Raw genomic sequence first — 26,695 nt, 5'->3', positions numbered from 1 at the left:
CTTTCTATCAAAGAAGAAGGGAGCAGATTTGGGACACAGTAAGGTGTTATGAAGGAAAAAGCAAGAACTGAAAGAGAGGGTAAGGACACTGAGTTATGATTTGGCAACACAGGACCATACCAGAAAGAAATAATAATTTTGATCTGCTCAGCCAACAAAACAACATAACAAATTAATGTACTTCAACCTACAAATATATATTTTTTAGAAAGTGTTTACACTTCTTTGGATTAGTATAACCTGGCACCAAGCTATAGCAAAGTTAAGTTATAAACTAGTTCTTCAAAAGTATCCTGCACCTTCTGATGCCTCTTTTTTTTAACATCAACTTGAAAGCTTCTAAATAAACCTATTTTCAAAAGGGGTACTGATTACCAGCCTTTTGAAGACAGTAGTCCTCAGAACATGAGACACTTAAGTTCACGTCCTGCTTTTGTAAACATAAGACACTTTGGGGCTGTCACACTGATTATTTCAGTCATGGGTTTTCAGACTAAAACAAGAAAAGGTGATGTTTTCAGGTTCTACACCTGAAGCTTTTTCATCACCACCACCACAAAAATCTGTGGGTAAAATCCATCATCCACTTATTCAAGCACAATTATAGGTCCAGATCATTCATTTTAAGAACTTATGTGATTGCTCTAAGTATTAATGTTCTCAGTAAGTTCACAACTTAAACCTGAATCCACACCAAAACGTGTAACTGAAACACCTCTGTAGGCAATCATAAATCACAACTGGAATTTATATCTCATGTCCCTTTCTAATTGCAGTATAACTTGCTTTCAGTATTGCTTTATAGCTGCAAACCAACAGTGCCATCCACTGTTTCTCTGAGAAATCTTTCAATCACTTACCCAAAATGGTCTTGAATACTGAAAGACGCACCAGCAAAACTAAAAGTCTTCTACCACTCTCTTTGCAATGGATCACATGTGGCCAAAACTTTATTTAGGTACTTAAAGCCCTTTTTATTTTAACTCAGCTGTAATACCCAATTCTATATTAATAACAAGAACATAACCATTTGTCTAATCTTGGGTGGATGCTGTAGATGGAGCCAAATTCGAGAGTTCTCTAAAATGGATTTGTTATGTTAACTTTCTCTCTGATGATTTTACTCCAAGTGGCTTGGTATGCCAACCTTGTACTTATGTAAGCCTCACACAGCTTTATATTGTTGCAGAAATCCTTAATACAATCAAAAGTTTCTTAGTCCCAAGAAAAAGAAAAAAAAAAAAAAGGTTGAAATATCAATAGATGTTTTCATTTGAAGTATCATGCAAGTCCGTATTGACATGCAAATGATAAAGACAAAATCTGTATAACCAATTTTATTTGAGTTAGAGTCATGCTAGTGCATGGTCTTAAGACTTCCTTGAGTAACAGGAGAAATGTAAGGCTAAAGTTCAGCATTAAATATCACACTGAATTTTTGTTTCTAATCCTGCAATAGGCTTTTTTCATATTGATGACAAATATAAGCTCTAAAGGAACGCAGGTATGGCTTAAGCAATATGCCTTTTGTATTACTGTAAGTATCAGCATTACTATAAATTTATAATATTATAGCAATTATTATTTTTATCCTTGCATTTTAAGACTGGTGTTTTCCCTGCACTGAGTGAAGGACTTCTGAAAAATGGTCAGTCTACAGACTCAAGCTGATTTTTTTCCTTAGGCAAAGGGTGGACAGTGGCAACATGCATTTTGTTTTATCCCACTAGAGGGCACATGTCAAGGGCTGAAAGCATCACTCCTTCCTTCTGCAGAGACCCCACACGATTGCTCCCAGGAACAGAGAGCTGGACTTTCTGTTGTTTGGATTATCTTCTTTTTTTCTTCTTTTTGGTTTTGTTTAGATTTTTTTTTTTTTGGTCTTGTTTTTGGGTTTTTTTCTTGATGTGACAGTCTCTTAAACACCCTAGAACTACTTTCATCTTATTAACCTTTTACATAAGTTTTCCCAACAGGCACCAAAAATCTGTCAGAGGCTTGTTACTTTAACAGCCTGATCTGAGCCAGTGACCTGGCATGGAAGATTTTGATTCCCATTACTCAGTCCTATACCCAGTGTATGCAACCGTCTTTCCTCCACCCTTCCATCTTTCACTCCTCCCTTCCTTCCCCCTCCAAAATCCCCATATTTAAACTATAAACATTATTATAGAAAAGGCTGTTGAACTCACGGATCATTAGACTTGGGGATAAGTGTGCCAAGCTCCTTGATTCGGTAATTAATATTATACCTCCTTCTTCTCTCTACTGTTAAAAAGAAAGAGTTACTATTTTTATGGTGAAATATTCTTGGAGAAATTCAACATAAAGCATGTTAATTAGACAAAAACAAGTCAGTCAATGTGCAGAAAAATTTTTCCTCAAATAAAAGTTCCAACAGGATCTCTTACCTGTCTCTGACTTACTCACAGGGCAAACTTTTGTATCTTACTCTACCTAAAGGTTTCTCCCCCATTTACAGCTAGACTAGAGAATGAAATAGCTACATATCATCTAAACATGAGCTAACTCTTCTTCTTTTCTGATGTTTATATATCCTTTTTCCACTCTGCTTCCACACAAGGGAGTTTTCAGCTTAGTGGAGTTTTGCAGATGACTTCAAGACTTCAACAGTGCTCACTTTTAATGTTTAGACACTGAACTATGAATTTCACTATTTTCTAAGCCTAAACTACAGGAAACTATCCTCTAGAACTGCAATGTCTAATATCTGTACATAGCTGCACTGTTCTTCGTAGAGGAAACAGAACTGTATCCCAGCCTACAGCAGTTAGGGGGCTTGTGTATCAGAGCGAAGTCAGAGCGCTGTGAGTTCTGCGCTGATCTCCTTTGGTCACACTCGATTTCCCCAAGTCTAAGTGCTTAACTAAGTGTCTAGAAGTTGTCTGATAGCCTCTGTAAATATTTTTCCTTCTCATCATCCATAGAGAGATACAGCCTCTCACTTGGATGTGCCAGCAAGTAAGGTGTGAAGACTGGATTTTCACTGTTTTTTTTTTCGTCATCTGCTATTATCTGTTTTGCACTGTAATTCTTAGAGACAACATCAAGTAAATTGTGCAGGTTATGTGTACAACTTTAGAATAAAAACTAGTAGCAGGAGATGATATGGAAAGAAATTAATTACAATATGCAAGTATTTTGAAAGTCAAAAGTCATAAAAATTAATTTCAGGGAAGAAAGCTCTGTGGTTGTCTGTGTTTGCAGACTGAGTTCAATTTGATTACCCTGGTAAGTTGCTGATCTAGAAGAAGAGCAGAGACATGGTAGCCAACTTATGTTATTTTTGTATTCCTCATATATTCCATTTAAATAGGTGGAAGGTGAACATATACTTACTGAGATTATGGTTATCCTTTTTTTGTCTCTCCTTTGCCATTGCTCGTGTATCTGCTTCTGACAGAAAGTAACATTTATTAACACAGTCCTGAAGTTCTCTTCCAGTACTGCTTTCACTTTTTCAAAACGACCTCTTGTCACAAAAACAGCCTTCTAGTCTTTTTACTTCATTACTCTTTTTATTAGTATGCAAGATCATAAGCTAATCTACGTTCTACCAGTACTAGATTTTGAGTAAGTAAGTCTGGCAGGTTGCTTAAGAATTTTCTATTGCACGTTTTTTATTTAAGAATATAGAAATTCCATGGTGGGGTATTCTTCTCCAATTTGCTGTATTCTACATGAGGATAAAACTTACAAAATATTAATGTGAATATGAATTTGTATATCCCATAATGCAAGAGTTAGTTAATCAGATTTGCAAGATATTGAACAAACTCACTGTTTCCACTGAGCGACACTAATAAACTGTACATGGTGGTTAGCATTCTTTGGATTAATTGAATGTAACTTTTAAAGTTGTTAATCCACTAATATAGATTTACCTTGAATAGCCTTATTGTAAGGCTTTAAAAGAAACATTTGTTCTACCCTGGAACAAATTTAATGGATGATAATTTATTTATACCATTGATCAGGAGCCAAATGTGGAAGAATCCACTATGTTTCCCAAAATAATTAGGTTTGTTAGAAGCACAAAGTTCATAAAAATCAGGGAACAAACACTTTTTCTGAATTGCTAAAAAGGACAGAAGAAATCACTTCTCTTTGCTCTTTGTTCTTTTCCTTAAATGAAACTACAAACTCAAAATTCTCAGGAATTCAATTATGGACATGTATTTTGTGGGTAAGATCTATTAAACTTTTAAGAGACACACTGTTTCTTCTGCAATTATAAAATACTAAAATCTCAGAGTTCTTTTACCTGTGAGTTCCCTTTTCACAGGTAGAGTAGCTGGGCAAGAAGCATTCGTGAGACCCATATTAGCTGGTGCCATTCCCTGGTCACTGTTATATATATCCAAAATGCTGCTAGATAGCTTGAGGAGTAAGGGGAGAAAAGAAAAATTATTAAAATAAGTTAAAGACTTAAAAGATTAAAAAAACATAAATACACAAAGCAAACTTCTTTGAATATGAGTCTGGTGTTCTTTAGAAGGAGCTGTGTGTATGTGTCTAAAGGGAAAGTTTACCTTTATGTAGTATTAACTAAAATTGAAAGCAAAGGGTCGCAGTCTGCCACTGTACACAAGCAGCTTTCTAAGCGCCATTTCTGTGGGTTTCAGATGAAGAGTGATGGCAGGATATGGCCCCCAGTGTCTGTTTTTCGATTACTTCTGTACCTTATTTTCCAATAACAGGATTACCACAAATGCACTTCAAACATGAATTAGGATGAAAGTGAAAATAACCTTGCTGGTTTTGACCTACTCACCAGTGAATTTTTAACCACATCACTAAACTCCAAATTGCTACTTCACACTGCGCCTGGTTTAGCGATATAAAGATTAAGTGACCCAGTTAGATGCAATAGTTAAAATTAGAGTGGACAGAATATCAAAGAAACTGCTTTAAGGAAAGAAATTGTGCTGTTGTCAGGATAGACCAGATAACCTTATAGTTTTAACATCCATAATATATAAGATCATGTATACCTTTACCATCCCAAATGTAATATAATATTACTTAAATAAATCTATAGAATGTGCTTAAAGGGAAGTAGGGCTAAAGTATATTTCTATGGATTCCAGATAATTACCCAAATATTATTTTCACTTGAATAATTTTATGTATCTGAAATAACTGTAAAATATGTAAAAGTTCAGTAAAGAACAACAGTTGAGTCTTTGCACAGTTTCTATGACCAGATAACCAACCTTTCAGCATTGATCATTATCTTATATATTTCTGTATTTTCATGTGCAAACAACTGTATAAAGGAGTCCAAATGAAGATTCACCAAAAAAATTTTGCATTCTTATTGCCTTCTAAGGCAATAAAAGCAACATATTTTTTTCATTTTATCATGCATATAATGTTTGTGCTGAAAATTTTTCTTTTGCAGCCAACACACAAGGACACAGAAAGTGAGTTTGGGGCCACCTGGCCAAGGAAAAAGAAAAAAAAAAAAGGAAGAAAAAGTGATGAAAGTTGTCGGTAAAAATACTGATGTGAAACAGAAAAGCGTGAAAGGAAATTAGGAGTTCTTTAAGAAAATTGTTTTTCATAGACAAGAAAACATGTTTTTACAGATATGTTCGGCACTCATGGATCCTGAAACTCCCTTGAATTTTTCAGACAGGCCACTGAGACACCAACCATAGTTCTGCTGGGAACCATCTCTTTTTAGATTCTGATTATACTTTTACTAAATTATCTGAGAACCCAGATTGTGCTAAATTCTCCCAGTTGTATAACCTACAGTGAACTAAAGCAATCAGGGTACTTTTTTTAATACACATAAATAATGTTCATTTTTAAGGTAGAGGTTTATTACTTAGGAGAGCTGTCATTCTTCAATACTATTAGAAATCACAAACCAAGTCAGTTTTGAAAACCTGCTTACGTACTCGATTCCTCAATGAAAATACTTTTTGAAAGAATGATTGGAATCCAGTTGAGTATTACTCAAGAACAAGCTATGTTTAATATGCAGGATTTGAATGCTGAGCGCATTCTCACCTTAAGCACCTTTGTTTCATTCCAAAGTGGTAAATTGACAAGTAATACTGAATTCATTGCAGGTTTACCTTTGCATTTTCTTTGTTCCAGGGATAGTATAACTATATTACAAGACTGAACTCATATTAGCTCTAGACACATATTTAATTACTTCCTACATTCATGTAAATGAATTTGGCTTATTGAAATTACATGAAAACAGGATGCTATAAAAAATTGAGAGTCAGTGTGACTCCTACACTTATTCCAGTGGACTTTGGATAAGGCTGTTACATGGCTTAGGCTACTGGTTTTGTGAAATGCCAGGAAATGGCAACCACTGAAAATAATATAACCTATTAAATAATCTAACCAATGAAAAATGCATATCTGTCATGTTTTACATATTTTACACAGCTGTGTACATGAGTTTAATAACTTGCATGAAACTTGTGGTAATTTTTTAGCACATAAGAATTTCAACACCTATAATGAAAAAAAACCCCGGAATTTTAAACCACAGTTTGACCAACACAAGATACGTCAATGATTACCTCTAATTTTCAAGCAGTAATTCATTCATAGAACATTCATAGAATATTCATAGAATGGTTAGGGTTGAAAAGGACCTAAAGATGACCTAGTTCCAACACCCCTGCCATGGGCAGGGTTGCGTCACACTATATCATGTTGCTGAAGGCTCTGTCCAACCTGGCCTTGAACACTGCCAGGGATGGAGCATTTATCACTTCTTTGGGCAACCTGTTCCAGTGGCTCACCACCCTCATGGTAAAGAACTTCTTCCTTATATCTAACCTGAAATTCATCTTTCTCCTTGAAACACAATTAAATTTCTATTCACGAAGGTGTGGATTCAAACGATAAGACCCAAATCCAGGAGAAAAGGTCATGAATGGCCAGCTTAGCTGGTAATGAAAAAATAATACCAACACATCTGAAAGTTCAGAAGTGTGTAAGAGTTCAAAGGAGGGTGAGTAAACTCAAAACCACTGGTAGACCTTCAGCTGAATTCAATTACACAGCTGATGAATGTACTTCCATCTAACTCGTATGTGATTGTCTGGAGTGATAAGAGTTTATATGCCTCCTTTCATCAACAGAACTGCTGCAGCAGTGTCATCCCACGCAGCCAGGGCTGCAAGAAAGAATCTGTCTGGCTGCACTAATACTTCCATCGAACAGAAAAGTCACGAAATATTTTCCTAGAAGTCCTGTATCATCTTTCTTTCACACAGATGGTATCCAGCATTTTTTCCACTGATCATTTGGCAATTTTTATCAGTCATTAGGAAAGCAGAGTCATAACTCCATGTGGAGATGATGAAAATGAAACCCAAACCCAAGTCATTAATCTACTGATGGCTACAACTGTGTAACCTCACTAATTAAAATGATTCACATAAATGTTAATCCAGAAAGGACAGGCAAGGAAGTAGAGGCAATGGGGTAGTCATGTATGTGAGGGAGAATTTTGATTGTCTAGAGCTTAATGATGGTGATGATAGGGTTGAGTGTTTATGGATGAGAATTAGGGGGAAGGCCAACAAGGCAGATATCATGATGGGAGTCTGTTACAGGCCACCCAAACAGGATGAAAAGGCAGACAAAATATTCTATAAGCAGCTGAAAGAAGGCTCCTGGAGTGTGTGGAAGATAACTTCCTGACAGAGCTGGTGATGGAGCCAGCTAAAGGAAGGACCTGTTATTAATGAACAGAGAAGGAATTGTGAGTGATGTGGTGGTTGGAGGCTGTCTTGGGCACAGTGATCATGAGATGATAGACTTTTCAACTCTTGGAGAAATAAAGAGGGAGTCAGCAGAACTGTTACCTTGGACTTCTGGAGGGCACATTCTGGCCTGTTTAAGAGACTGGTTGATAGTTCCTTGGGGGGCAATCCTGAAGGGCAGAGGAGTCCAGGGAAGTTGGTATCAGTTGGTATCAGAAAGCGTGGCCAGCAGGACTAGGCAAGTGATTGTCCTCCTGTACTTGGCACTTGTGAGGCTGCACCTCAGATAATGCCTTCGGTTTTGGGCCCCTCACTACAATAGACATTGAGGTGCTGGAGCATGACCAAAGCAGGGCAACAAAGCTGGTGAGGGTCTAGAGCAGAAGCCTTATGAGAAATAGTTGAGGGAAATGGGGTTGCTCAGCCTGGAGAAAAGGAGGTTCAGGGGATACCTGAATGGAGATTGTAGCGAGGTGGATGTCAGCCTCTTCTGTTACTTAGCAAGTGATAGGACCAGAGGAAATGGCCTCAAGTTGCTCCAGGGGAGGTTTTGGTTGGATATTAGGAAAATTTTCTTCACCAAAAGGGTTGTCAAGCCTTGGAACAGGCTGCCTAGGGAAGCGGTTGAGTGACCATCCCTGGAGGCATTTAAAAGGTGTGTAGATGTGGCACTTGGGCCATGGTTTAGTGGTGGACTTGGCAGTGCTAGGTTAATGGTTGGACTTGATCTTAAAGGTCTTTTCCAACCTGAATGATTCTATGACTCTAATCACTAAGAGTGTCAAAACCAGCATTCTGTCATTCCATTAAAGAGAAATTTGATCTAATGTTAACTGTCCTAAATTATTCTCCAGAACTTCGACATCAGAGAATAACCCTATGCAACAGCTCTGTCACAGACTGCCTACAAAATTCTCACTTGTTTACCTATCTTGAAAACATTAATTGCTGGGTGTCAGAATCACAGGTATGACTAGTAGAACTGTTTTTAATAATCCATAGTTAAGGTACTTCGGGGGAATAGAGAATGTTTTGACTGTCCTTAAGCCTGTCATCATCTCCGTCAGTGTGCTGAAGGATTGGAAAACACAATAAACAGTTTACTCAGCTGGCCATAAAAAGGACACACACGAAAAAGATTTCTATTATTCATCCCTTCATCCCTTCCAGATCTAGGTTTGCTGTCTCCCTTCAGCATTTGTCTGGATGATTCTGCTCAGTATAAAAGCAGTTGTGTCAATCACACTATCAAGTGCTTCTTTCTTCTGTGTATTTAGCAGAAATGTCAGGTATATTGTAGTGGCCACTGTGATGGATAAGTGGCTTCTTTGTGGAGAGAGCAGAGCCACTGGTGATCTCCATTAGGCACACTGTCCTCATCCTCAGTTAGCCAGCACAGCATTTTCACACTTACAGTAGGGCAAAGTGAGTATAAAGCACCAGCAAATTAGACTACCTTGACAGTCGCTTCTTTCCTACAGATACGGTGACATACGGAAAAATCTGGTATGAATTAGTGCACAAGGAATACCTCTCAATGTCAGGATTCAGGATCAGAAGAAGAAATCGGAGGTGATTAATCTGACCTGTCTTGGACACTTAGACTGCGCTGAATCACCTTCATCTTCTTCTTAACTCTAAAGAAAGCCTGAGGTGACTGTTGCAAGGTTTTTCCTGCATGTAACCCTCACGAAACCTCACTGTGCTCTGAATGTAAAAATTTGCAAATACACTCTTATTTTAAAAATCACATAAGAAGAAAGCAAACCAGACTGGGTTGTTCTTGAAAAATATTCACATTTCTGATTATGGGAGAGTTTTAAAAGTAAAAAAAAAAAAAAAAAACATATATCAATGTATTTTGTTAATGCTGAATTTGCCCTGCACTGATGTCAAGCATGGAAGATCCCAAGGAATTTCCTTGCTGTTACTGAACACTGAGAACAATCTTAAAATAAAAATTGACCAATTTTGATACATTAGGACAGACAGATACTTTTTTGTCTGTCAAAGCAGGAAACTCTGTTAGAAATGTAGACATCTGGGAAATAATTGATTTTGAAATGATAAAATTAAAATATATATTGTATAAATTGTGTATCAAAATGCGTCTAGTTGTTTGAATATGCCATATATACCATAATGCAATGTATTTCTTACAATGCAAGCAGGGAAAGTTTTTGCAGTATTTGCGCTTCAAATAGCTTCCAGTTCTACATTACAAGATAAATAAGTACATTGACATAATCTTACAAAAATATTATGCAATCTTACTAAAATTACAATTTATCTGCAGTGCATGATTATGCGATATGTGTACGATGATGATATTACAATTTTACAGGACTGTCAAACCTGATGAATCCCAAAGCACGTTAAAACTCCAGCAGATTACACTGTGTCAAAAGCATGTTCTTGCTTTCAGCTGAGAGATATGGAAAGATTTGGGTATGAAAAGTTCTGGGAAATAACCTATTTATCCTGCAGGTGTCATGAGCTGTACCAGTTCACACCTGTGTTGTTCTGAGATTTCCAACCATTCCATACATGATACACATATTTATGTATGTGTGTCTGAGAATGTAGATGCAAGGGCCCCAGAAAGGGTGAGCACACACATATTAAAAATAGCAGTATAGAATTAGCCGTTTTTTCTACTTCAAAAATACAGCTAGCTTTGGACAAAAGATTAACAACCTTTAACGCAGCGAATGGTTAAGTGGGAATAACCAGTGACAATGTGGTACAGGAAGAGAATAATACCATATCTAATTAAAACTGCAAGGAGAATTAAAGAAAGCAGACTATAATTAACGAAGTTAGCATTTGGCAAGGACACTGCGGTTAATGTCCCTCCTTTTGTATAAACTGTCATGGGATCTTCAATGCCTGTGTGCAGAGACTGGAACATGAGAATTTCCATTCATGGGGCTCAGTCCTGAAAGATGCTCAACTTTGAAGCTTAGACCAATTATAGATTACGACTTCAGCTGAAGTACCTGCGCAAGGACCTGGCAGCAGCACCTCACAAGAGCCTGTGACCATGTGCTTGCTGACAGTGTCCAAGACAAGTAAAAGGTCTCATACAGAGGAGCTTATTATATTCAGTACTTGGGTCTGAACTGCTATGCCGGCAGGATTGTGTGGCAAATATTAAGGGTTCATTACCTGCATGGATGTTTAGCAATGGACAGCTGTGATCACAATTTTCAGTCTCTAATACCAAGTTATGTTTTCTGTTTTTTCAAAGGAAAACATTACTAAGATAGGAAAAACATTGCCTTATTACTCAAAGTCCCATAGTGTGGCAGCTATTGGTAAATATAATGTAACTTCAAGGAAGTCTTAAACCAAATAGCATTTCTATATCTTCCAGGAACGAAAGAGAAGGATTCTTAACATGATAAAATATTTTGATACGGGTTGTCTGTGTCTGTTCGCCTATAGTTACTAGACATCTCTATGTCACAATAATGTCACTTACATGATCACATACTATGTGAGTATTTTTCCATTTTCGCTAATCTTCTTATGACATGTTTTTCTTATAGTAACATTCTAGTCTGTAAAGATCACGGCTCTATCACAGTCAATGTTGCACAGCTAGAAAATAACACCCCACCCCTCTTCCAAAGTCAGCTAGACTTTTCTTGATTTAAAAATTCTGCTGAATGCGGTAATATGCCCAGGCTGGACTAGAAAACATTTCCTGGATATTGCATTCATTTAATATATCATCACATAATCCACTCCATAAACCAATAATGCTCTGTCTAAAATCAATTAGGTTTCACATCTCTGATATTTTTATTTGGAGTATGCTCCAAGAGTGGAATGATTGCAACTTATTGTTAAAAAGCTTTCTTTTTGTTACCATTCCTAGACAAATTTTATTTTATATAGCTCATTGTTCAACATCCTTATGTGATTACTGTGAGTGACCATAGCTCTCTTAAGGCCTTGGTTTGCTAAGTTGAACTAGCAATGCCTCTTTAGCCAGATTTCCCATGCTATGATACGTCCTAACAGGCCTCTCTCTACCTTTCCTGCTTTGAATTCATTTTACTGAAGAGTGGACCCCTTTATTTGTCTACAGCATTCTAAAAGTTTTGCATCCAGTAAATTCTGCAGTGTATGTTTCCTTCTGTCTCTTGGAAATCTCTCTCTTGATGGATCCTAAGACGATATTTATCCTCTTTTTTCAGTCCCATCATTTTGATGGCTTATAGTCATCCTCTGCGCAACTAATGTAACCAGATCTTTCTCTGTCACCTCCAGTTAATGAGCTCTCAGCTTACTGCAGACATTCCTATTATTAGTATTTAAATGAATGACCTTGCACTCAGTACTATTACATTCCTTCCATTTATACTATACTGTCATCATAGTCATTCTTCCTCTATGATATCCTCCTTTGTACTGGCAATAGTTTCTACTTTTGCTACCTCTGTAAATTTCATCAGCATAAAGGTATTTTTTTTGTGTCAAGGTCACTAATGAAAATATTAAATAAACTGAAGCTGAGGATTGATTCTTGGAGCATTTAATTAATAACTTCTCTTTTAACAAAATCTTTATCATCTCTTTAGCTTGCCCTTTAACCTGAAAAGAATCTCATTCAAATCTTTCTATATAATCTGCATTGCATTTTACTAATACACATCCATAAAAGAAGGCTACAATCAACAAACCCCGGATATGCAGGAGTAGCTCAAAAGACTAATTCCAATAGCAAACAGCTCTCCATACATCCAAAAGGATGTCATTCATTATGGAATTGATGGAGGGTATGTACCTTTTCAAAGATCAGACACCTGACATGTTCTAGTTGCCTAAAATGGCTAAACCCTAGGACAGTAAGAGCTTTTCACCAAAGGCATCTGGACTGTCCTGACAGTTTGAAACAATTCATCAGTTAGCCTGCTTTCCCTTGAGGGACCTGGGGACAGGCAGCTTGATGGACCATCATAGAATCATAGAATAGTTAGGGTTGGAAAGGATCTTAAGATCATCTAGTTCCAACCCCCCTGCCATGGGCTGGGGCACCTCACAATAGACCATGTCACCCAAGGCTCTGTCTAGTCTGGGCTTGAACACTGCCAGGGATGGGGCAGCCACAACTTCGCGGGGCAACCTGTTCCTGTGTCTCGCCACTCTCACAGTAAAGAACTTCTTTATATCTAACCTGAACTTCCCCTGTTTAAGTTTAAACGCATTACCCCTTGTCCTATCTGCTAGCTGGCCTGTTAGTGGAGGCTTATTTCTAGCTACCATTTGTCCCAGGGTCTTGTTTCCTCACAGTCACATTTACATACCTTAGTGGTCCAAGACACACCTCCTCCCACCCGAAAATACACAGGTGAGGACCAGATTGCTGCTACCAGAGGTTTTCACGCTGCCCAGGTCAGAAGAGCCCACGAAGAAGGCGGCAAGTGGAAAGCAAGCTGCAGAAACTTCCTTTGCTACCCTCTTTTCCAGGGTTAATAACTGCAGACATGCAACTCACCAAGGTGTCTACATGCCTATATTTCCTGCAGTAACAGAAATATGGCATACATCCAGAGTAGTTCTGCAGTACAGACAGTTCTGTGGATCACACTTGCCCCATTACATGTGGTCAGATTGCCTGGACTGAACCTACAGACTTGGCAAACTGAAATAGCAGGGAAGCATAATGCATGCTGCTCTATTTATCACAAGAAACTATGTCGTTACCTAACCTGAAAGGTTGAGCACTATATCTGCAAGAGAAAATTTTTTTTGGTGCTTGGTAAAAAATAGCACTTGCTCAGACTGAATCTAGAATGAAGTGTTCTCATGTGAATTATTAAACAATACTTTATCCTTTCCCACCCATAAATATATCCCACTTAAATCATGTTCTCATGAACCTAACTGACAGTATCACTTCAAACAACAGTTTTGTAAAATGAGGCTATTTCTCCTTCTTAGCCACAAAAAATACGCTAGCACCCATTCATTTCAATGTGGTTCCTGCTTATTCGTTTTAATTAAAAAATCAAAGCAGGGATTTTACAAAGTTTTTACACTATTATCCCATAGATGCATCCCAAATGTAGAAATCTTTATTTGAAACTGTGTTGACAGTTCCTTTTACAAATCAAGTAAAAGCTTGCTCATTATCCCAGTATCACTGGGATACAAAACATAAAAACCACATACTTAATTCCTTGTCATTCCTTTCCTACTTATTCATGACAGGTTAAAAACCCCTTTTTAAGTCTCTGAAGTTCACAGATTAACTTCAAAATGGGAACTAAATTTGGCCAAATAGTGAGTTGATCAGTAAGTGTATGATATCCCAGTCATTGTAAATCCATTTTCTAAATAGTAATATCTGGTATGCTGGGTGTTTCCATTTTTTGACAATGGGAAAATGGGCATAATTCTTGTATCTTCAATGTGTGCTTTAACAAATTGGTGACTTTTTATCAAATTCAGAAGTATTGCAGACAGGATGCATAATCTTGTGGCTCAATACTAGTCATGTACTCAGAAGACTGGGGTTCAATCTCTGGCTTTCCTTTGCAATTGCTGTGTTGCTTGAAGAAAGTTAAACATAAGCTATGATATCCTTTTTCTTTGTAAGGATGCGTTTACACTGTCAATTGCCAAAAAAGTTGTAGTATACTGGTTTTAGAGCCTAGAACAGGAAGATCCTATTCACAGTTAAATGTTTTAGGTCCTTTTCTAGTTGCAGTACAAAATGCTTCTATTTGAAAATAGGTGGTCTTTAGTAATAACCAATACCCAAATGTTCCAGTTCCTCTTTTTATTATCTAAAGAGAACAGCAGAAAAGCAAATGCTTCCCTTTTCAGACTTGTTTTCCTTTGAACGAATTGTATCTCCTTCTATATTTATCTTAAACATCGCTCTTAATTACGCACTTCTCAACAAGGACTTAATGTTCAAATATATTACATTACATGCTATATATTATGCATGAAAATGGTTCATTTTTTATCTTCAAATAATGGTCATCAAGCTGGTTCATTATTCATCAGAAAAAATGAACTCTGTTCATATTTCCAGTTACAGTACATTCCTGCCCTAATCATATACAAAAAGTCCATTGTCTAGATAAATGTCTGATCAAATATGACCAAGCAAAGGAATTTTCTGGAGAAACAGTGCTTTGCAGGACAGTTCTGTTCCTTCAGTTATCATCTCTTAACTATATGTTGTTAGCTGTTCTTGGCTTTTCTGGTTACAAAACCAGCAACAGACATGGACCAGAAGTGGTGTTGTGATACTGTTATCATCCAGCTTGCAGCTGGAAATCAAACATCACAAGAGTACTGCCCTACTAACCTCCAGGATCTGAAACCCAACGATGACAATTAAACCACAGCTCTGATAGCTGTTTTACTGAGATTATTTCACTACTAGCACCAGCTAATGCACTAATTTGTGGTTCCATCCAACTTACTTCTATTTCTCTGGCTACCAGATGTAAATGCATATATCAAATCATTCAAATTCTTCCTGTAAAAACAATGAACAAACATCAGCACAAAAACACAAGAAAAGTGAAAAATAGAGGCTGAGGGGCAAATGAAAACCAGGGGGGTTCACAAGATTAGAATATGGGTCATTTTCTCTTACATATAGATGATAACATCTCTATTGCCAGTATTTATATCATATGTTCATACATTTCACATATCACCTAAGCATCTGAATACGTTGTAGTAAAGTATTTACTGATTTCTGTGACATAGTGTGTTCAGGTAGATTAATTCGTACCATGCAGAGTTTCTTTTTGCTTAGAATTCCTTTCTCTAGTGGTTGATTTCAGATATATTCCCAAGTGTCTATTTCTAGTGTAAATATAAACTCATAGTTAACTATTTCATAAACTACTGTACACATATAATGAAGGTCATAAAAGGCCTTGGCTGATGGAGAAGGAGGTGTTAAAAAAGAAGCAGTTTTATTTTTCAGGAGGGTTTTTTTCTCAAAATGGCCATGAAGAAATCTTTGTATTTTCTGCAAGTTAGCTTTATCTTGGAGAAGAAGGTTGACTGTGCCTGGAGAATGAAGTAAGTGCCACTGTTGTTGCCCTGAGCAAAGTAGTCTTTTATTTACCCTATGTAAATGCCATTGACAGAAATTCATCAAGTTTAGCTCCAGAAGTGATCATAACCTGTACTCTACAGACCCCAAGGAGCTTAATGTAGCTTCCTTTACTATCTGTCACCTAGTAAGGACTTCAGGTCTTACATTGCATTGTTGTATGCAGATAACAACAGGAGACATGAAGCAGAGGCTGTGCAGCAGGGCTTTATGATAAGGCTGCCTGGTGGCCCCAAACAGCAGTAATGTGCTTGCAGATCCTGCTGCACAGGGACTTAGAATTAATGAGGAGTACGTATTAGGAGAATTAGAAACTTGGTTTACGTATCTTTTTCTCTTACCTCTATTCAATGTGTGTTAAGCTCTGAGATAAAGACCCTGTTTGTAAGAGGTACTTACATACTAACAACTGCATATTTTAAAGTAATACTTCCATTTATGTCTATTTACCTTTCCAAAAGAGAAAACTGAAGAGGAGTAAGGCACTTTTCCTTCATTTCATAGTCATGAAAAAATTTACTCCAGTTGCTTGAAGCTTGAGTCTGGGCTCCCTTCAGCCAGAGACGTTTACCCCCAAAACAGAGCAGGGCTATTAGACATAGTGCTTTTTCAGTGTTAGAGACAGAGATGAGCTAGTTGAGCATTTTGCACAGCTTTTGAGTGCTGCAGCAATGTAAAAGTGGACCACAGTTATTCTGACCCAAAGTATCGTATTCTCTATGCTGTAAAGACCTTTTCTACAGCAGGAGGTAAATTGCAAACACTCATACCCAATCTATTTGCAGTACTTAGAGCACACAAGACAGCTGTACTCTGCCACTTTCATCCTCAAACTACTGCATTGTGTGAAATACTGAAAACAAACTCTCAACTGGCATCTGCATGACATTCAAAACAGCAGTGGCAGTGATAGCAAAAGACACCTCTATCTGCAGAAAACAGGCCTGACAAGTTCTCAGTTTGTGCATTTAGTTTTTAGTTCTCTGTAACTGGAAGACACAATCTCCTATCTAGCACCTTTATACTGTTAAAGAAATACAAAGAAAATTTTTGCTCACCAGTTTTATTTTTGAGGAGTCTATTATTTCCTCAATAGCTACTGACTGTTTCTTCTCCTTCAGTTTTCTTTTTCATTAAACTTGGAAAGGATACCAGGGAGTGCTAGGCAGAAGTTTATATACTTAGGTGAACTTTGATTCTTCCTTGGACTTTAAGACTAATCTAGTGTAGAATGTGATTGACAAAGCATTTTCATTGATGTTGTGCAGTCTTTTCAAGTTACCCAACCTAAGCAAATGAGGTTGTTAATGTTTACTCTCGCCCTTTCTCTAAAATGGTTTTGAACTTTCGCAGATTTTATAAACTTATAAAGGTTGCCAAACAACATCGGTATTCACTAAATAAAAAATACTCATGATTATGCAGCAGTGGGCTGCCTAGATCAGCAATGCTATATCCACCTCTAATAGAAACCTGGTTTTACTTCATGACTGAATAATCACAGCAATTATTGAATAAAATACATTGGAGGATACCTACTTAAATGTCTTTTTTCTATATGATTTCTGGAAATGGGACAGACAGCAGTTTTTGTCATGCACCAGATGGTAACCATCAGTATTTGACAAATAATTAATACAAATACAAATTATTAATGCCATGATGAGAAACTGTGACCTCAAAGACCTTGTAATAGCAGTGAGACTTCACAGGCAGAGTGCACTGTGCTTTTATCAATAGACAGCTTCTCCATAAAATCAAATGCAGAGTTAACAGGTTTAATCAGGACTTTATACCAGCTGTACTTAACAGAATCATGAAATTTAGAGAAGGAAAACATCTATCCTGTCCTGTCCTTATCTAACCTCTAATCCATGCCTGTACAACACAAGATTTCTTCAAATGCCAAAGGAACTCAACAAATACAAGTGAGCCACAGGATAAGTGAGGATTTTCTCCATAAGCTGTTTTCCTGAAAGAGTGACGGAAGTGGAGCAATCCCAACTGACTTGACTCCAAAGCACACTGGAAGCAGACCATAGCTCCCAATCTTAATGAAAAAGGGACCTATGAATGTGTAAAATGAAGTCATGCGAATGAAGTCACAGGTGACTTATTGCAAAGCAATGCCTTCACACAGTACTGCTCTACTCACTCTGCTGCCATTCCTCATGCCTAGCTGCAACCCTGGCTCAGCCCTGCTGCCTAATGACTGAAAAAAATCCTTCCTTTCAGCATGCCCAGGTACTTTCGCTTCTCCTCTTTGTTAGTGATGTAATTCTTCTTTTCCCAGAATATAAATACCACATACATCAAGTCAGATTCAGAGGAGGACTGAAGAAGTTTGGTTAGCTTCACAGATAGACGAAGTCCTCAACAACAGATTCAGTACTTGTGGCAGCTCTAAATCTCTGAGGTGATCTGAACTTCAAAACACCAATGGCAGCATAATGATTTCAGTATGCAGTTTGAGCTGGAACTGTTGGAGGAATTAATGCTGTTTCAAATCTTTAGGTATTTCTTACTCTTAAAGGAAAGAACCATTTTGGAAACTGTTTTGGAGAATTTTTCTAAAATTACCTTGTTTTAACAGATATTTGCTCCAGCTTTGTCCAGGACTGCCAAGGCTATTCTATTCCCTGAGTGAGAATAATTATTCAGAACACATTTACCCATATATCATAATAAAATGTGTGTTTTCTATTGGACAGAAGCCACTGCTTTCAGGAAATATTCCCATTGCCAAGCTCATTCAATGGGATAATCAAATCAAATATTTGCTAAAAATAACAAAAAATCAACATAGAAACATTATTTTCTCAGCTCTGTTTAGTGCTTGACACAGTAAAAACTCAATGAAAAGGTTCTCTGTGGAGAAGCTTTCCATTTGCTCCCAAGCAATCTGGAAGGAACTGCTCCATTTTGTTTAGTCATTCAGCATCTAGTACTCCAGCAACAGTGAGGCCAACTGACTCAACATATCACCAGTTGGACCACTGCTGGTGATTTTAAGTCCAGTTTTATGGTAGTGCTCTGCCCCAAGCACTACTCTGCACTCACTACTCCTTAGGTCTCACCACCAGCCATCTAATTGCTACAGGGCAATCTCTCCAGGTTTCTTCAAGAATACTTCTGAAAGCTTTTGTTTTCTGGTGCACCAGAAAAAAAAAAAAAAAAAAAAAAAAAAAACAAAAAACCAAAAAACAAAAACCAAAAAACTTAGGATCCTTGGAAATATTCACAAAATTAAATTATTTTCTTTCTGGTCCTATCCAGCATGGTGTAAAAGAAGCCTCTGCCCTTGCAGAACATTAATATCCTCTCATGTTACTCGCATTCCAAGCCAATCAATCTCTTAATGCTTTTGATGATTTAGTGGACTGCATGTCAAGTAGAGGACATTATCCCAGTAGCTGTGCAGTGGTTATCTGGGCTACTGCAGTTATTTCTGAATGAAAGTAGTGGTAAAATGCTGAAAGATTTCATAGAGATCACTGTTGTGCTTGCAAAATTACTAGGTTTTCTGGTGACTCCTAGGGCTGTATAAATGTATTAGCAAAATACACCAACATTTAGAAGCAAGCAGAGGTTCGGTAGGTCACACACTCTCAAATCACACCCTGAAAAGCACAGAGAACCTATTTTTTAACTCCGCTCTTTTCCGGCTCTCTTCACTGTGACTAATGCTTTCCATATCTGCCTTAATACAACACTTCTTAAACTTTCTTCTTTCAGATATTAAAAAGAATGTAGACCACAGTTTTTTAGAACTTGCCTTTAACTTTTAACGATGGTGTCATATATGTTTTACATTAACAGACCTGTACATCTATATTTCCTATGTTCTGAACGTTGGGAAGTTAATAAACCTTAAATTCACTACAGAATGTTGAATAGACTGTGAGGATTTTGAATAAGAATGAAAATCTGATAAAAATGAAAAATGTTTACTTTTCAAATATCTGTCACATACATAACATTAGTTCACTTCTAAAACTCACTCATGTCTTCTTTGTTTCATTTTTGTAATTATTCCTATGAGGTCAGGAAGAAACCTGTTACTCCTATTATGGTAATATAGAAAAGTACATCACTATCTGTTAGTTTCATAAAACTAAATTATTATGACAAGGAAAAGTGACTTTAAATTGGTGTCATATTCAATAGGGTTTTTTATTAAATCTTGCCTTCTCCATAGTGAACAAACAGTTGTCATCAAATGATAGTTCATTAGAATAGTTATGATTTTATTTCAGCTTCATTTTTCTGGATAAAGATATAACTGGGTTTACAAACATTTTCAGAAGAACTAAGACCTCTTGTATACAGGAAGGACCTACTCATATTTTATCTGAACTTCTAAAAAATTATTATAGAAAGAAGGTTTCTATCATTGTGGTGCTGTCAAAAGCAATAGAAACAGCTAGAAAAATCCCTACTTTGAGCAGTTTTTAAGTTGCCAACCCAAAACCAGAAAGTTTTATGAAATTATGAATTTGGGTCCAAACACAATAAAAGCCAGATAATCTACTCTTCAGAAGCTGTAATTGTTTTAATGAGAGATGGAGGTATGTTCTGGTTTTCGCTTCTTTGATTCTACAAATACATGACTGTAATTCTTTAATTCAGGGTCAGACAATGAGCCTGTGAGCAATTATTCACATGAGTGGTCTCACAGAATTCAATGTCCTCATTTAATGTGCCATTAAAATGGTATATGGGTGCATCTAGCTAAAACAAACATTAATTCACTGCAACATACAACAGGTAGCAGTTCAAAGTCCCTTATCTCAGCCACTATATATTGAGAAAAGAAAATGTCTTCATGAACTTGGCCTGTTGAAGAAAAGATTTTGCTGAAAAAAACACCCAAGCCTTGTACCACATTCTGAAAGTGAAGAGAATCAGGTTTTTTTTTAGGTTGTTGTTCTTTTTTTTGGTTTTTTTTTTTTTGTTTTTTCACAGTTTAGGCAAATCCAAGACAATACGGAGGAGGAAAAAAACACTGGAGAAGAATAAAGAGGATGCAAAGACTGAATCAACCAGGTACACGAGCTACTCGGTCTCACTTGTAATTTCACAGTCTCACTATGTTGATGGTAGCCACCATAGCCAGGCACCTTGTGCAGAAGTATGTAAGAGGTATTATGAGTCTTTTTTTAAGTACAGCACAAACCCAGTTCCTCTTCTTTCTCATTCCTGGTCATATTTCCTAGTCTAACACTGTTGTAACATACACATTTTAACTCAGCTAAAGAAAATGTCATTACACTTCGTGTGGTAATGAAAAACTGGATCTAAAAAACTTCTATTCTACCTGCCTCTTTTTCTCTATAGCACAGCTTATGACCAAAATTTTACAGGCAGATTTAGGATGTTGCCTGAAAGATGTCATAAAACTGCGAGTCAAGAGCTAAATGCCTGAAAACACTTCCATATGCCCATTTCTTTTGTATATTTTTGAATATACATTGACAAAAGAGAAGACAGAAGAGGCAAAGACACTTCTTGATTGCTTCCACACTGATGCAGTTCTCACGACTTGTTGAAGGCTGGCTTTAGTTTGCCATAGCATTGCACAGAGAGATCTGGAAATACACACCCTGGCTTTCCTAGCACCCTGGTGATTTCCTCAGCACAAACAAAAATCTAAATACCTGGCCTACAGGCCTTGCAGGAGGGTCAAATCTTTGCAAGTAAAATACCAGCTAGGCCTAAAAGTCATTCCATATTTCCTTGCTTGTCAAGAGTAGGGTATTCAGTACATTTCAGAGAGATATGTCCTTCATGGCTGAAGATAAAGGCTAATGAGGCTGGAATTAGCATAGATTAACATCATCCAGTTTTAAAAGGTTTTGAGGGAGTATGAGTCCAATCCAAAACCCAGAATTCATGCCTCTCATCACCATCCCACAGTAGCACACCTGAAAGGATCCCCCCCTGCCTCGTTAATTTGAGCCAAAATATTAATTCAGTCTCCAGGGAGCATTTCTTTGCTATGTTCTGTACTATGTATAAATCAGTCTGACTGTATTAGTTCTGTAACTGGCATGCAAATGCCAGGTATCCATGGAATTATTAATTGCCATTAATACTGGACTGTGTAGTGGGCAACACAGAGGTGTAGAGATCTAATCTCCTAAGGTATTTTTGTAGCCATTGATGTTCTGTAGTCAGAAAAAGATGTTCTTCCAGTGGGTGATTAAAAGCAAGCATCTGACTCTGTATTTTGAAATTAATTTTGTATACTGTCAAAGCCTTTGAAAATCCTTCTGCTTTCACCAGAGTGAAGTTTTCCTTTATCAGTAACCATTTTAAGGCCCTGAGCACAAAATCTGTGGAAAATGGTTCTGACAATAAATGGGAGTTGAGAGGACAAAAACCATCTCTTGTATAAAGTTCATACTGTGTTATTTTCACAAATAATTAGCTCTATGTGTTGTGCCCAGAAAAGGTCCATTCTTCCTCTGCAAATGTGATACACATATGGAAATGTAAGTAACCTTTGTAATAATTCTGTAATGTCTTTTTGTAATGACAGAGGATTAACAATTTGTTATATTTATTGCTATAAAGCATTTAATCTGAAAAATTACATTTTTCTTCTTTGCCCTTGAAATTGTTCACCTAAGTGCAACTTGCCTTTATGAAATCAAGAAATAGAGCCCAACCTTGCTTCAGTATAAGGCACTGGAGAAACTACTGTAATGTAGAAACTATTACATGGGAAAGCTTTGATTTTTTTTAGATAAGGTAGAAGGATGTTTAAGACTTTAAAAGGCCTTCTAGGGTTCAGAGACTCCTCTTCTCCACAGTACTGCATGGGAGTTAGTACTTCCAATGGGTTATGCACCACACATGGTGCTGTGCTAGAACACCAAATGCTAATCAGACCACTTAAAATAGTTGTGTCCCACCACATTTGAACCCTTTCCTGTAATATTTCTTAACAAAAAAAAAAGAGACAAGCAACTGAAGAGAAAGGAGAAAAATCCACTGACAGTATTGCTTTAGCCTCTGAAGTGTGGCATGTGCTTAAATCACTCAACACAATTCTCTATCATAAACAGCAAGATGAAATTCCACTGAATACTTACAGTTCTTTGCATTAGTAGAGGAGTTTCAGAACAACCTATCCCTTCATCATTAAAACTTGATTCCATATTGATTATGTCTTCAATCACCTCTTCCATCTGACAAAATAAAATTTTAAGACCAATCACTACAAATAATAGTGGGAAAAATGTTACTCTGAAAATATAGAAGAATTAATCTTGATTATTTATTACATTAATTGAATTTCAGAAGTTTATATCTTAAAATTCAAATATTTCAGGTACTTTTTCACAATATTCACATTTTTTACTTCTTGTGGAAACAGTTCTCGTGGTTTAGCAAATCATTTCTTTCCCCCCAAACACCAGTCCATTCCCCTTTTTTAACCCCTTATTACAACACCAAGATCAGATGACAAGGAGTGCATTGCTAAGTAGTAACTGTGATCCGTCACCTTCATCAAATGTGTCAAACCCACAGTGTATTGTTGCATTGGTGCAGGAAGGCTGAAAGGAACCTGTGGTTCTGCAAGAGCATGAGTCATTCAAGATCTGGTGTTACACACCTCTCTCAAGATTCAGGAGGCAGAGGTTTGTGTTGGTTTGGCAATACACTGGATACTTCTCCAGGCAGCCTTTTGGTCCCACTTTTGTTCTAAGCTGAATCAAAACTACTGAAGCAGATGCAACAGGTGGGATGAAGTGGTGAATAATTTGCAGACAAAGTGCAGCATGAGTTTTCAGTGATAATTTTAGTCTGGTTCCATTCACAAAACAACTCTGGGAAAGATCCCATGATGAACCTGTCACTGTTAACTACCATTTGCAGGAGCAGTTGACTTGTGCTCTGAGGCTTTTCAAGAGGGTCCTATGCAATGAAAGAAAGTATCACATAGGCCAGGGACTTTTCAACACAGGCTTTTAGGCCACGTGGCCCAGCACAGCTTATACATACACTCCTCTCCATCTCTAAAAACAAGGCATGTGCTGTCCTAGGAGTTGTGCCCAGACCTGCCTAACAGAGTGCTGTCAGGACCAAAAGGATGCCAAGAAATTCCCGGCAATTAGGCAATATGAATGACTACAGTTCACTGCACTAACCTGTGTGTGGCTCTATGTTATTTATTGATATAACTATAGCCTAGGCTGAGCCAGAGGGCACATCTGCTGTAGGAAATTACACTGTGTCACTCATTTCGTGAGGCTCTGGGATGGGATTATTCAAATCATTGGTAAAATGCCTGTGAGGATTTTGGCCAGTGCCAGCTATAACTCTCCCAGTCATCACAAGGCACAGCTCAGGAGAGTGGTTTACAAGCAGACGTCTTGCTCTCCAGGTCATAGAGTGGTACAATGGCAGGCACTGGTTATTCCTGGCATGATTCCCAAAATCAGCCTAAGAATGGTTTCAGCACGCTGCACTTGCCAGCACAGAGGTGACCCCAGAGGCCTCCACAAAGGCCATCTATAATAATAATCTGTGCAGACTAGTGGCTTCAGTAATCCATAAATCTGACATAAAATTTCAGTTTTCAATGCAGAAGGAATGGAGGGGCCCCAGGCGAGCTCTCCAGGAAGTATTAGGTTTATTTTTGCCAGTTCCCTCATGCTTAGCTGCATAACATCCAAATATTCAAACGGGTCACAGTGTATTTGCAAGATTTTTCTGTTCTGTTAAAGCCCAAGATATGATACAGCATATCCTTTTCTCATTTCTATATGAATTCCCCTTTTACCTAATAAGCAGCCTCTTTTGAAATCTATTGAAGTATTAAAGGCCCTAATGATCTACATCTCACAGTGGCTGAGAATCTGACACTGTATAATAGCTCTATCTCTATTAAAATCAATGGTGGTACTAAAGTTAGCATATCTATGCCAAATTACCCAAGATAACCCATATATAAATGTATCAGCTAACTGAAAAATGAATGAGTGATTCTTTCAGTTACATCTTTAAGGTAATTAGTATTTAACTTTGTTATTCGGCTAGTTTAATACTTTTAGACAGAAATAAGTCTCATCTGAAAAAAAAGTTTTGCATTGCAAAGTACATATTCAAAAAATGAACTGCAGTATATGACACACAGATAAAAAGATGCAAGAGTACATTTTCACTGGCAGAAATTCAGAAGCCTGATCATGTAAAAAGCTATTAACAGGGATTCAAGGGAATCACCCATGTAATCCAAAAGGATTAAGGGAACATGTGCTGCAACCAAAGGCCCTATGAAAGTAAAAAAAGTCAGCCCCATCCCTGGCAGTGTTCAAGGCCAGGCTGGATGGGGCTTTGAGCAACCTGGTCTAGTGGAAGGTGTCCCTGCCCATAACAGGACAGGTAGAACTAGACAACCTTTAAGGTCGCTTCCAACCCAAACCATTCCATGATTCCACGATCTCTTGCCCACTGCCAATGCAAGGTGGTCATGTAATGTTTTTGTAGAAGAACACAAAGCCCATTTCCCCATTCCTTTCACCAGCCCTGCCCTACCGCATTTTCATGTTCTCCTCCAAGGGCCAGCAGCTTGGTAGCGGGGCTTTCTGGTGTGCCAATGTCACTGATGGGAGGCATGTGTCCGTTTCTTAAGATAGAGGTCACTCCCACAGGCTGGATTGCGTGGGAGTGGGACAGGGAGAGCGTCTGGCTGGACAGCTTGGTATCGAGGGTCAGGTACTGCTTCACCTGGTGCCTCTGGCTTTGCTGTATGTGGTATCTAGACTGATTTTCCAAGTGTGTTTGTACCTGGGAATGAATGGAAATAATTGCTGAAGTTTCAAGTAACTGGTACCAGTATTTACCTGTATGATCACTTAAATGTCAAAACAATAGATTCAGCTTTAATAACACTTGGATTGAATTATTATTAGCCTTTAATCTTTTTTTTTTCAGTTTTGCACCTTACACATTTCTTATATGTGTGTTGTTTTCCCCTAACACAGCTGAACAAACCTTCTGAATAATTATCAAAGAAAAATAGAATTAGAAAAGATAAACAATTCTAAGGAAAGACCAGAAGTATGCTACAATTTTTTCTCTTCTCATTAAAGAATGATCTCTGCTGAATCACTGATCATTATAATCAATCTACAAGCATATCTGTACCTTAAAATTAATGTCACCATGTATTAACTCTTTTTTACTTAAAAGAGTAAACAAATGCATAAAGAAAAACATAATCCAACCAATTTAAGTAATATCATCATCAGCAGACATTCACTCATATCTAAATACATATTTGGCTCACCTTGTAATAAGTACAGTCAGTCAAATGAGGCATTGCTGTACTTTTGCAATAAACCCCAAACAATAAAATAAAGAGTCCAAGCAGTAGTTCTGGGTGACTGTTCACTATCATCAAACTGCGAAGTCTTCTTGAAGTGCCTCTTGAGGACAGATCACTTTCTGAGTTGGCAGGATATTATAAACCGAGTGATCATGCCAAAATGGCTAATTGAGTACGACTTTGGGCTACCCTTTGAATACAGAGATTGACAGTTGCTACTTCAAACAGCTCCCATTTCAGATCAATGTCACATTCTTGTAATTTAACTACCAGAGGAGCACTGCATACACAAACCTTACTGTCATTTCAGCCCTGTGGCTTTCTCCTCTTCCTATGGCATGACTGGTCACAAATTTCCATAATAAATTTTTCTCAAGTGGCCTCTGTGTAAAGCATGATTAATATTTGTTAAATAATAACAAGACTTGCTTTGCAGACCTTTTTTCTCAAAAAAAAAATATTCAGTCATTTATACAAACTTCTTTTTAA

The 26,695-nt window shown here is 37.4% G+C and overlaps 1 protein-coding gene across 3 annotated transcripts in view; it reads right to left on the bottom strand.

Moving 5' to 3' along the window:
- TFEC (transcription factor EC) overlaps positions 1 to 26,695 on the bottom strand; it is a 76,918-nt gene that overhangs the window by 25,165 nt on the left and 25,058 nt on the right. For 2 of the 3 annotated variants that reach the window (XR_003990683.1, XM_030480445.1), the window contains exons 2-6: positions 25,414 to 25,665; positions 22,965 to 23,060; positions 4,286 to 4,400; positions 3,361 to 3,417; positions 2,193 to 2,268 (exon numbers count right to left, since the gene is read on the bottom strand). Coding sequence is in view for 2 of the 3 variants with exons in the window: in XM_030480445.1 (XP_030336305.1) it covers positions 2,193 to 2,268; positions 3,361 to 3,417; positions 4,286 to 4,400; positions 22,965 to 23,060; positions 25,414 to 25,494 (425 nt within the window). In the remaining variant the exon portion in view is untranslated. The remainder of the gene's footprint in view (positions 1 to 2,192; positions 2,269 to 3,360; positions 3,418 to 4,285; positions 4,401 to 22,964; positions 23,061 to 25,413; positions 25,666 to 26,695) is intronic. The other variant, XM_030480446.1, reaches the window with a different exon arrangement.

The sequence above is a fragment of the Strigops habroptila genome, chromosome 3, assembly GCF_004027225.2.
Source record: "Strigops habroptila isolate Jane chromosome 3, bStrHab1.2.pri, whole genome shotgun sequence".
NCBI lineage: Eukaryota > Metazoa > Chordata > Aves > Psittaciformes > Psittacidae > Strigops > Strigops habroptila.
This window is presented reverse-complemented; position numbering and strand designations above follow the sequence as displayed.